The 12,392-nt window shown below is 40.3% G+C and overlaps 2 protein-coding genes and 1 non-coding gene across 3 annotated transcripts in view; 2 read left to right on the top strand and 1 right to left on the bottom strand.

Moving 5' to 3' along the window:
- Nucleotides 1-625: 625 nt before the first annotated feature.
- On the top strand, nt 626-3,010 carry ndufa6 (NADH:ubiquinone oxidoreductase subunit A6). Its single transcript, XM_087809305.1, has 3 exons — nt 626-784; nt 2,653-2,768; nt 2,827-3,010. Exons 1-3 carry the CDS (start codon nt 646-648, stop codon nt 2,956-2,958), a joined length of 387 nt encoding a protein of 128 aa, XP_087665431.1. The 5' UTR covers nt 626-645; the 3' UTR covers nt 2,959-3,010.
- Nucleotides 3,011-5,285: 2,275 nt separating this feature from the next.
- LOC148064622 (U12 minor spliceosomal RNA) lies at nt 5,286-5,436 on the bottom strand. The gene has a single exon (XR_015713467.1). It is a non-coding gene; the product is annotated as a U12 minor spliceosomal RNA (small nuclear RNA).
- Nucleotides 5,437-5,902: 466 nt separating this feature from the next.
- Nucleotides 5,903-12,392, top strand: part of poldip3 (polymerase (DNA-directed), delta interacting protein 3) — a 7,115-nt gene continuing 625 nt past the window's right edge. The window contains exons 1-7 of the mRNA XM_087809817.1: nt 5,903-5,986; nt 6,681-6,808; nt 9,161-9,585; nt 9,655-9,696; nt 9,791-9,865; nt 10,939-11,347; nt 11,406-11,472. Of these exons, the coding sequence (XP_087665943.1) occupies nt 5,919-5,986; nt 6,681-6,808; nt 9,161-9,585; nt 9,655-9,696; nt 9,791-9,865; nt 10,939-11,347; nt 11,406-11,472 (1,214 nt within the window). The 5' untranslated portion in view covers nt 5,903-5,918. The remainder of the gene's footprint in view (nt 5,987-6,680; nt 6,809-9,160; nt 9,586-9,654; nt 9,697-9,790; nt 9,866-10,938; nt 11,348-11,405; nt 11,473-12,392) is intronic.

The raw sequence follows: 12,392 nt of genomic DNA, 5'->3' as shown, positions 1-12,392 counted from the left end.
GAACAAAAATAAATAAAGAGAAAGAACACGATGATACAAGTCTAAAGATAAATAACATGTATCAAAGAATAATAACAAAGGACACAAAGAGAATAAAAATATAACTATTTCATCCATATAACTATTAATTCTCAGTGCATATTTTATTTTTAAAACTATTATTATTCAGGACTTTTTCAACAAAATGCTATTTTCACACACCACTACAATACAACAAAAATGATATTTAGAGTACAACTAAAGTGAATTAAGAAATGTGACATAATAAAATAAATTAAAACAAGTTATGTAAGTTACTAAGAAAGTCATTTATATTTGTAAAAATCAGTAAATAAATACGAATTTAAATATTTTACAGCCAGTGTTGTAAACATAAAACAGGATTTTTCTTTCTTGGTGGCATTACAGAATAAAATAAAATACAAATAAATAATTAAAAATATATATAAATAAAATAAATATATAATTGTATTAGATCCATATTATTATTCACCGTTTTTTGTTTTGTTTTAAACGAAACGCTACTCTTGCTAGCTTAGCTAGTGGCTAACCGACGCATGCGCTCTCCCGCCCGGTGAGCGGCGCTGCTGCGCGCCACCGTAAAGCAAGGATCCCCGGCCGTGACGTCACGACACTGCGGCTGTCATGGCGGCCACCACAGCGAGCCGATCCGCAGCCGCTGCTGCTAGAGTTGTTAAACCCTTTCTGAGTCGAGACCTGGACGAGGCCAAGCGCAGAGTCCGCGAGCTGTACCGGGCCTGGTACCGAGAGATCCCGAACACAGGTGTGTATCGCTGCCGCGCCACGATAGGACGCTACTGACGTCAAGGTCGCGACTGTGTGGCTACGAGCTAAACTAGCTAAACAAGCTAACAAACTACACAAAATACACAAGCTAAACTAGCTAACAAACTACACAAAATACACAAGCTAAACTAGCTAAACAAGCTAACAAACTACACAAAATACACAAGCTAAACTAGCTAAACAAGCTAAAAAACAACGCAAATAACACTAAATTTATATTATTTATGATAAAGTAAGGGTTTAAAACATGTGACTATTGTCGAGTTGTTGATATATTTGTACTATATCATTAATATATTGATGATTGATTGATAAACACTAATTGAAATCGTCACACAAGAGGTAAAAACAAAAAATTCATACACATTCAAAATAACAAAAACGATACATAAATAGTAAATATAAAACAATAATACAACAATAAGTAACAATGATAATAGATTAACATTGAAACAAAAATCATACAATAAAAAGAATAATAAATAAAATGATAAAATGCATCAACAACAACAATAAACAGTACATGTACACACACTGAAGAAGTAGAAACGTGTTTTAAACACGTGTTAAACATTATATTTCTTACGATATATATATATTTAATAATTATTATCATGTTTTAGTTTCGTCAGCCTGGTTTACTTCATAAACTATTGATTCATTTAATATATCATGAAGTAAACCTGGTGACTCGTCAGGTTAACTTCATAAACTATTGATTCATTTAATATATCATGAAGTAAACCTGGTGACTCGTCAGGTTTACTTCATAAACTATTGATTCATTTAATATATTATGAAGTAAACCTGGTGACTCGTCAGGTTTACTTCATAAACTATTGATTAATTTAATAGTTTATGAAGTAAACCTGGTGACTCGTCAGGTTAACTTCATAAACTATTGATTCATTTAATATATCATGAAGTAAACCTGGTGACTCGTCAGGTTAACTTCATAAACTATTGATTCATTTAATATATTATGAAGTAAACCTGATGACTCGTCAGGTTAACTTCATAAACTATTGATTCATTTAATATATCATGAAGTAAACCTGGTGACTCGTCAGGTTTACTTCATAAACTATTGATTCATTTAATATATTATGAAGTAAACCTGGTGACTCGTCAGGTTTACTTCATAAACTATTGATTAATTTAATAGTTTATGAAGTAAACCTGGTGACTCGTCAGGTTAACTTCATAAACTATTGATTCATTTAATATATCATGAAGTAAACCTGGTGACTCGTCAGGTTAACTTCATAAACTATTGATTCATTTAATATATTATGAAGTAAACCTGGTGACTCGTCAGGTTAACTTCATAAACTATTGATTCATTTAATATATCATGAAGTAAACCTGGTGACTCGTCAGGTTAACTTCATAAACTATTGATTCATTTAATATATCATGAAGTAAACCTGGTGACTCGTCAGGTTAACTTCATAAACTATTGATTCATTTAATATATTATGAAGTAAACCTGGTGACTCGTCAGGTTAACTTCATAAACTATTGATTCATTTAATATATCATGAAGTAAACCTGGTGACTCGTCAGGTTAACTTCATAAACTATTGATTCATTTAATAGTTTATGAAGTAAACCTGGTGACTCGTCAGGTTTACCAGATTCACTTCATAAACTATTAAATGAATCAATAGTTTATGAAGTTAACCTGACGAGTCACCAGGTTTACTTCATAAACTATTAAATTAATCAATAGTTTATGAAGTAAACCTGAATAAATCACCAGGTTAACTTCATAAACTATTAAATTAATCAATATTGATTCATGTAATATTTTGGTCGCTGACGACGAGCCTGGACTCTCCACAGTGAACATCTTCCAGCTGGACATCAGTGTTGGTCAGGGACGAGCCAAACTGCGGGAGATGTTCGACAAGAACAAGGTCGTGGCCGACCCCAGGGTCATCGACATGCTGGTCATCAAGGTGAGTCGCTGGGGTCACGGCACTGGTGTGACTCGTCTGACTCGTGTGACTCCTGCAGGGCAAGATGGACCTGGAGGAGACCATCAACATGTGGAAGCAGAAGACTCACATCATGAGGTACTTCCACACGACAGAGGCGCCGCGTCCGACTGACTTCCTGTCCAAGTTCTACCACGGCCACGACGCCTGACCTACGACCCCTGACCCTCCTTTATCCTGTAAATACACTCGTAACAAATCCACGCTCGAGTGCGTCTCTTCATTTTTGTCTCTGTCGCTGGACTCAACAAGTGTACTTGTGTCTTCTTGGAGCCTTGATCTATAATTAAACATTCCTCGTGACTGAGGACGAGAGGATACAGTGAGTCCAGCAGCTTTTATAGCTGATGTTTGGACATATTTTGGTTTGAAAAAACAAATGAAAGCAGTAACGACTTCGTCAAGAGTCATGTGGTCTGTAAATACTACAACACCAGAGTCAAGTACTGGACAATACTACACATATGTACTTGTTACTACACTATCACAACACCAGAGTCAAGTACTGGACAATACTACACATATGTACTTGTTACTACACTATCACAACACCAGAGTCAAGTACTGGACAATACTACACATATGTACTTGTTACTACACTATCACAACACCAGAGTCAAGTACTGGACAATACTACACATATGTACTTGTTACTACACTATCACAACACCAGAGTCAAGTACTGGACAATACTACACATATATACTTGTTACTACACTATCACAACACCAGAGTCAAGTACTGGACAATACTACACATATTTACTTGTTACTACACTATCACAACACCAGAGTCAAGTACTGGACAATACTACACATATATACTTGTTACTACACTATCACAACACCAGAGTCAAGTACTGGACAATACTACACATATATACTTGGTACTACACTATCACAACACCAGAGTCAAGTACTGGACAATACTACACATATATACTTGGTACTACACTATCACAACACCAGAGTCAAGTACTGGACAATACTACACATATATACTTGTTACTACACTATCACAACCCCAGAGTCAAGTACTGGACAATACTACACATATATACTTGTTACTACACTATCACAACACCAGAGTCAAGTACTGGACAATACTACACATATATACTTGGTACTACACTATCACAACACCAGAGTCAAGTACTGGACAATACTACACATATATACTTGGTACTACACTATCACAACACCAGAGTCAAGTACTGGACAATACTACACATATATACTTGTTACTACACTATCACAACCCCAGAGTCAAGTACTGGACAATACTACACATATATACTTGGTACTACACATCATATCTACAAATTCTTGCTAACATTGATTATATTTATTATCAAACATTTCTCATTTAACTCTGACAATAAATCAACTATTGGTTTAACAGTAACTAAGTCACTAACTTAACCTCAACTTACTGGATCAACAGATCAAACATATCTACACAACCTTCCACTCACGGTGCAACATCAAGTCACTAGATCGTATCATTGGTTCATGTTAGTCACATGACTCATGATCACGTTGATCATTAGAAATGATGTTCGTACGACAAACATTAATAACTTACATAATTTATATTTATTATATTATAGTATATTATAGTTCATGTGACTTAAATGATCAAAGTAACATTGACTCTCTGACATGAAGGATCAAAGAACAAATGTAAGAATGAAGTCAAAGGATAGAAGGAGAACAAAGAACAGATTAAAGAACAAAGTGCAAAGATGAAGAAAAATAGATGAAATTAAATGATGCAAGAAAAGGACACAAAGATTAACGTCATCATTTCACGTAAATATTGTGTTGAAATATGTGATTAAACGAATTAATAAGAAATATTACTATCTAACTACTTGAAGATTGATGAAGAGAATCAAGATAAAAACAGAAATAACTAATAATTAAACCAGTTTTAATCAATAAACAATAATAATGATGTGAACATTTAAAGACAATACATTAATAATATATATAACAGAATCAAGTATGAAGTAAATAGTATTTACTGCAGTTGAGTATTAACTAAAACTGATGTTAATATAAACTAGTGTCTGGATAAACTGGGTACAGGTTTGTGCTCCAGTTACAAGTTAGTTAGTTGTTTTGAACAGGTCTAGGGTTCAGGGAAGATCCTGGTCCCGGTTAGTTGTTTTGAACAGGTCTAGGGTTCAGGGAAGATCCTGGTCCCGGTTAGTTGTTTTGAACAGGTCTAGGGTTCAGGGAAGATCCTGGTCCAGGATAGTTGTTTTGAACAGGTCTAGGGTTCAGGGAAGATCCTGGTCCCGGTTAGTTGTTTTGAACAGGTCTAGGGTTCAGGGAAGATCCTGGTCCCGGTTAGTTGTTTTGAACAGGTCTAGGGTTCAGGGAAGATCCTGGTCCCGGTTAGTTGTTTTAAACAGGTCTAGGGTTCAGGGAAGATCCTGGTCCCGGTTAGTTGTTTTGAACAGGTCTAGGGTTCAGGGAAGATCCTGGTCCCACGAGGCATCTCACAAAGTAGGTGAGTCACCTGCGCAGGTGGACCTGTCCCCTTTCAAAAATTCCTCTCGTAAGTACGAGGACACGGGCGTCACCCCGCATCGTTATTTTCCTTACTCATCAGTTTAAGGCATGACCACTCAATCCCAGAGCGACGCTCTCGGAGCAGAGAGCAGCGACTCTCACTCACGGTGCCTTCAGAACACCAGCGTCTGAGTGAAGCGTCACGGCTGTGAACAGCTGCTGTGAACAGTAACCACACATTAATACTCTAAATTAATACTTTAGTACGTGTTAGTCACGTTTATTAAGGTATATAAGTAGTTTTATCCGGCGCAAAGGATCATGGGTAGACGAATCCCAAGCGAAGCAATCGATCACAGATTTTGTAAGTGAAACTCAGCAAACTCGCTTGATAACAACACATCCAATAAACCCATTAATCTCTTTTAATTTAATCTACATAATTAAGTATTTAATCAACAGAAAGTGCTGTGTTTTGTCCTCAAGACAGTGAATAGTTGCCCGTTATCGCGTTTGTATTTTGGACCGAGGCGGAGCCCGTAGCTGCGTTGAAATAATCTACTGCGCATGCTCGCCGAGGCGCAGAAAGAAAATGGCAGACGTTTCTCTGGATGAAGTCATACGACAGCGCCGTATAAACCCAAAAGCCCCGATCAAGAGGTGAGAAAAGTTTATTTGGTAGTATCTCGCGTATTTTAAATGTATGTTTTTTTTCAATCCTGCACGTACTATAGTCAGAAACCACAGTTGTTGTTAGCTGCGCGGCTAACACTGGTTAGCATGTGAATGCTAAACCTCATCTGTGGCCTTAAACTTTTTCTTCTTCTTACTCGACATTTCAGCGATAAATGTCGTTAAACTTCAGATATACTCCGTTATCTCTTGACATATGTGTTTGGAAATAATGTGTTGAAATTATTTGAGGTTTTCTTCGACCTTTTCTTTCGCCTTCTTTATTTCGTTCTTTCATCAAGTCGCTGGTTAAGATGGAAATAGTTTCACTAGAAAAGTAATAAACACAAACACACGACGTTAGAACCGTTCAGAAGAAAATGGAGGTTGTGTGTTCAAAGTTTTTAAACGTTAGAGGCCATTTAACAACTCAATAAACGCACAGTAATACTAAACATTTCATAGCAGGTTTTAAAGACGCCTTTGTTGTTTTTAACAACATTAAAATAACTGATCTAGAAAAATACTTTACTGTTGTACTTTGCAAATGGTTTAAAATATCTTAATATGTGAATATTGCTTTATGATATTAACATTTTCCAAAGAGTGTTTACACAGTGTGATTCCTCCCTTGACTAACTTTGACTCGAAGACTCATTTCAACCCTCGACTCCTCCCTCAGAACCATGTTCGGCCGCGGAGCAGGAGGAGCAGGAGGTGCTAGCTCGGGCTTCGACGCTCGCCAGAAGATCGGACCCAATGACGTGCGACAGAGACTCGGAGGAGGACCTGGTCTAGGAGGAGGACCCGGTGGGTGATGAGCCAACACGGGTCATTCTCCGTTGAGAATGCATGCTTTCAAAGCTTGGCCCAGCGGTGAACAAACACTGTGGATCCTTAAGAAGTCTTAAAGTGATCTTTGACACAAAATTCAAACCTCATTTCTACTCACCTTCATGTCTACTAATGTTAGGATTATTTTCAGACTAATCTGTTCTTTTTAGAGTTATAGACAAAAATGTTTGTTCATTTTAATGTAGAGACTGGAGCTCAGTTGTCTTCGTGCTAAAAACACTTAAAAACATCCAAATACCTCCAGACAACCCCTCTTGGATTGAAGCTCCACCAGAGGAGAATTGTTCCAGAAAAACTTAAAACAAGTCTAAACATCTGCCACAAATGAGTGTTAAATATAAACCGTAGCGAACCATATACACCGGAATAGTCCAACAGTACTCTGGGTAATATTATGATTGATGTGAAATCACAATAGTTGAACAGAACAGTGAAGTTGAAGCGTGGAACTCTGAGCAGATTCATGTCGTGTTTCTACGTCAACATGTTCAAATGTAGCCACTTCTAGAAGAGACGTTTGCTTTGGCAACATGTGTGAAAGTGCAGCGACGATAAGAATCAACTCTTTAACCGACAATAATTTAAGTGACATGGTATGAGACGACAACTACTATGTACTTTATGTATTTTAAAGTTGATGGAAGTTCTTCATTGGACTTAAAAGTCAGGTTTATGACGAATGGAGCATCAGCAGAAAGATTCAAAATAATGTAGATCAGGAATGAGGAAGATTTGGACAAGTACAAGTACGAACACTCCTTAACTACAGCACAGCAAAGTACAATAGTTTATACACAGACTGAAATATGATGGATCCATCTAAAAGGATTGCTGTGCAGAATAATGTGGATCTGATTATAAATCAACATGTGAAACATGCCTCATCTGACCCAAGAACTGACCCGGATAATCACTTGTTATTTAACAAGCCCATAGAGATGCCATTGAAATGGATGGAAAAGTATCAATAATTCACTTCAACAGCAGGAGTCTTTAGACCAACTTCGGCCACATTAAGGAATACCTAAATCACTTCAAAAGACCATTTAGTGTCCTTGCAGTGTCGGAAACTTGGATTAAAGAAGACAAAGGGACAGACTTTTTTCCTGGATAGATATAATGTTGTATGCGTTAACAGGAAACAGAGGTTGAGGAGAAGTGTCCATATTCATCTAGAATACCATCAAGTAGGAGACTTTACAAAACATGTCAAAAGCTTTTGACTTATTAGAATGTGTAACGATAGAACTCTGTTTAAAGAAAGGTAAAAATATAGTTGTAAGCTGTGTTTACAGAGCACCTGACTTAAAATAGAAGATTTTAATGAATATATGGGTGAGATATTATTCTCTGAAGTAAGTTTTTATTTGTGGCGACGTAAACATTGACCTGTTGAATCGTAAACAAATCACTAGAATCGATGAGTTCAGTAATATGTTTACAATGGACCTACAACCTTTCATCAATCGCTGTCACTACACACAGTTGTTACTTAAATTGATAATATTGTTTACTAATGTTAAGGACACAACAAGAGGTCTCCTTATAAATAATATAAGTGACCCACCAGTCTTTGCTCAAACACACATACAGTCAGGACTGAAGGAAGATTGAATTCACTGAGTAATGAGCTACTGCGGCAGAACTGGAACAATGTTTACAATGAAACGGATGTGAAAGATGCATATGATTCATTTTTGCAAACATGAATCGTACTAAAAAATAATGGAATATTTTAAATGATGATACTGAAGATAAACGCTCAAAACCGAGTCACCCCCCCCCCCCCATACTCTAAGTACAACAACATGCAGGATTCATCAATGGATTCTTTGTGAACATCGGGCCTGATCTAGCCAAGGTCATCCCGGTCTCACCCTAACACTGGGACCGCTTGGGTATGAACACGGACATGAATCCAAGCTCCACGTATCCCACTCCCGTGAAGGATGAGATAAGAGATTAGACACCTGGTCAACACATGTGTAGCAGGAACCATCAGTAGATTCTGGTCCACAGACCTCAGAGCCCGAGCTGGGGTGTAAGGCTGGATCAGATCACTGATGGAAGGTCTGACCATGAATAGATCTGAAAGTAAGAACCAGAATTTTAAAGTTGATCCTGAAAGAAATTGTAAGCCAGTGAAGAGTTTGAAGGAGAAATGTGAGTTCTTCTACTAGAGCGGGTCTTTAAGCCTTGAATTTAGCTTTGAAAACCTGTAGCAACACTTGTTACTTGACTGCGACTTGAGAGAAAACCTGCTCTGGTTTGCAAAGGCGTCTCATTTTGTGTTCTCCTTCGTCGCAGGGTTTCAGGTGAAGGACGCGAGAGAGAAACTGGCCCAGAAAGACGCTCGCTTTAAGATCCGTGGTCGAGGGCGAGGGGGAGCAGCAGCGACGGGCGGAGGCGTCCAGGACGCCCGACAGATGATCAACTCTCGCAAGCAGGGACAGAATATGTTCACGGTTCAGGTCCAGCCGGGGGCCGCGACCGCGCGTCCGTTCCAGGGCCACATGATGCCGCCCATTCAGATCCAGACCAGCAGCTTCGCCGGGCTGAAGGCCAGACAGTTCAGCGCCGGCGCTCCAGGGCTGAGCACGGCCGGACCGTTCACGACCAACGGCAGCAAGATGGTGGACGCTCGCGACAGACTGAGCCTGAAGAGGAGCATCGGAGGCTCGTCCATACAGACCAACGCCGTGCCGCCGCTGAAGATCACCAAAGTCATCCAGGTGAGCGGCGAACCTTCCGTCCAGCACGTGCCACGCTTCACCCAGTTGACCATCTGTGTTTGTTCGTAGCAACGTCCGGTCGGGGCGGCGGGAGGACTGCACAGCTCCCAGGTCAGCAGCACACGAGCGTGGATGTTAGGATGCATGACCTGTCAATCATGTTGGACATATTGTTGCTCAACGAACGACCGTCTCTGCTCCACAGCCGCTGCTGCACCAGTCCGAAGGCGTTCTCTCCAAACGACTGAAGATCAACACCAACTCCATGCTGCAGTCACGGGTGAGAGTTCACGCAATATTTGACCTTTTCAACCTTTTCCAGCAGAATGTGTGAGAATCTTTCCCAACAATAGTTTAGATCATGTGAGAAACATGTCATTCTTTGTACTCGTTCCAAATGACTATTAAACCGAAAGTTGGAAAATATAAGGAAACGCTGTAGTTTGAATAAAGAGTAGTTAAAAGTATGAAATGTAAACATAACATAAATATCTATATAGTCATTTAAAATGATGCTACATTCATGTCCTGATAGAAATGATACGTTTAACCATCAACAGAATCGACAACAACTGAAACATTCAGTCGCTGAAATGTTGCTCATGAACAAAGATCCTGTGTTGTTGTGTTCTGTGTGTGTGTGTGTGTGTGTCGTCGTGTTCTGTGTGTGTGTGTGTGTGTGTCGTCGTGTTCTGTGTGTGTGCGTCGCCGTGTGCGTGTTCTGTGTGTGTGCGTCGCCGTGTTCTGTGTGTGTGTGTGCGTCGCCGTGTTCTGTGTGTGTGTGTGCGTCGTCGTGTTCTGTGGGTGTGCGTCGCCGTGTTCTGTGTGTGTGTGCGTCCTCGTGTTCTGTGTGTGTGTGTGTGTGCGTCCTCGTGTTCTGTGTGTGTGTGCGTCCTCGTGTTCTGTGTGTGTGCGTCCTCGTGTTCTGTGTGTGTGTGCGTCCTTGTGTTCTGTGTGTGTGCGTCCTTGTGTTCTGTGTGTGTGCGTCGTCGTGTTCTGTGGGTGTGCGTCGCCGTGTTCTGTGTGTGTGCGTCGCCGTGTTCTGTGTGTGTGCGTCGCCGTGTTCTGTGTGTGTGCGTCGTCGTGTTCTGTGTGTGTGTGTGTGTGTCGTCGTGTTCTGTGTGTGTGCGTCCTTGTGTTCTGGAGGAGATTTCGACACTTATAAGATAAAACTATTAATATCCATCTGAATGTGCTCAAATATTTGTGTTTTTTAAAGTGTGTTCCATCTTTTTGTGTGTTTTTCTTGCCCTTTACCTTCTCGCCATCATCTGTAAACGTCTTTGTTTAAAGCACGTCTTCAGGGTTGATTGACAGCTGTGGTTCTAAATGACAGTCTCTCTCCCTCGACAGTCTGGTCTCGGCTCCTTCAACATGTCTGCTCCCATCACTAAAGTGGTGAAGAACGACTCCTACACGGCGCCCCCTCCTGCCCCGGTCCCGGTCGCGCCCATGCGGCCCAACCGGACCCCCGCCGCGGCCCCCCCGCCGGCGCCCAGGACCCTCCAGCAGAGACCGGCGGACACCAGCAGAACCCCCCCGACGCCCCCTCAGCCGGCCTTCAGTCCCCTGGAAGGAACCAAGATCACGGTGAACAACCTGCACCCCAGGGTCACGGAGGAGGACATCGTGGAGCTCTTCTGCGTGTGCGGCGCCCTGAAGCGAGCGCGCCTGGTCAAGGTGGGCGTGGCCGAGGTGGTCTTCGTGCGCAAGGACGACGCCGTGAGCGCCTACAGGAAGTACAACAACCGCTGCCTGGACGGTGAGATTTGTTTTCAAGCAGAAGGTCCTGTTCACGCCTAACATGTGTATCTTCTCAGGTCAACCAATGAAGTGTAACCTTCACATTCAGGGAAACGTCATCACTTCAGAGCAGCCCATCCTGCTGTGAGTCACACTTTATAATGTATAGAAGATTGTGTTTGTTTGAGTGTGTTGATGTGTGTCACCATATATAGTGATAGTGTAGTAACAAGTATATATGTGTATTGTCCAGTACTTGACTCTGGGGTTGTGATACTGTAGTAACAAGTATACATGTGTAGTATTGTCCAGTACTTGACTCAGGGGTTGTGATACTGTAGTAACAAGTATACATGTGTAGTATTGTCCAGTACTTGACTCAGGGGTTGTGATAGTGTAGTAACAAGTATATATGTGTAGTATTGTCCAGTACTTGACTCTGGGGTTGTGATAGTGTAGTAACAAGTATATATGTGTAGTATTGTCCAGTACTTGACTCTGGGGTTGTGATAGTGTAGTAACAAGTATATATGTGTAGTATTGTCCAGTACTTGACTCTGGTGTTGTGATAGTGTAGTAACAAGTATATATGTGTAGTATTGTCCAGTACTTGACTCTGGTGTTGTAGTATTTACAGACCACATGACTCTTGACGAAGTCATAACTGCTTTCATTTGTTTAAAAAATATGTCCAAACATCACCTTTAAAAGCTACTGGAGTCACTGTATCCTCTCGTCCTCAGTCATCATTCTTCCTTTAGCTGTGGAGGACGTAGGTTGCAACAGAAAATTGAACAATCATTGAAATATTTGCATGTTAATTGTAAATATATATTTAAAAAAAAAACATTTTGTTCTATTGACACTATTAAATTGTGTTGGGGCCAAACTTTCCTCACCTGAGCTAAATCATCCAGCTCTTCCCGGGGACCCCAAGGTGTTCCCAGGCCAGTTTATAGATGGAGTCTATGGATTATATAGTCCATGTCCGGGGTGTACCCGAAATAACCATCAGAAAAGAACTCAAATGTTCAAGAGAAGATTCAATATAATGAAAGGATGTG

This window comes from Callionymus lyra, chromosome 15 (assembly GCF_982586985.1).
Source record: "Callionymus lyra chromosome 15, fCalLyr1.hap1.1, whole genome shotgun sequence".
In the NCBI taxonomy this organism is placed as follows: Eukaryota; Metazoa; Chordata; class Actinopteri; order Syngnathiformes; family Callionymidae; genus Callionymus; species Callionymus lyra.
Note: the sequence above shows the minus strand (reverse complement) of the source record. Positions and strands in the feature narration are given on the sequence as shown.

Coding starts and splice junctions, on each gene's coding strand:
- ndufa6 (XM_087809305.1), top strand. CDS start 646: ATGGCGGCCACCACAGCGAGCCGATCCGCAGCCGCTGCTGCTAGAGTT. Junction 785..2,652: donor CCGAGAGATCCCGAACACAG/GTGTGTATCGCT, acceptor GACTCTCCACAG/TGAACATCTTCCAGCTGGAC. Junction 2,769..2,826: donor TCGACATGCTGGTCATCAAG/GTGAGTCGCTGG, acceptor TGACTCCTGCAG/GGCAAGATGGACCTGGAGGA.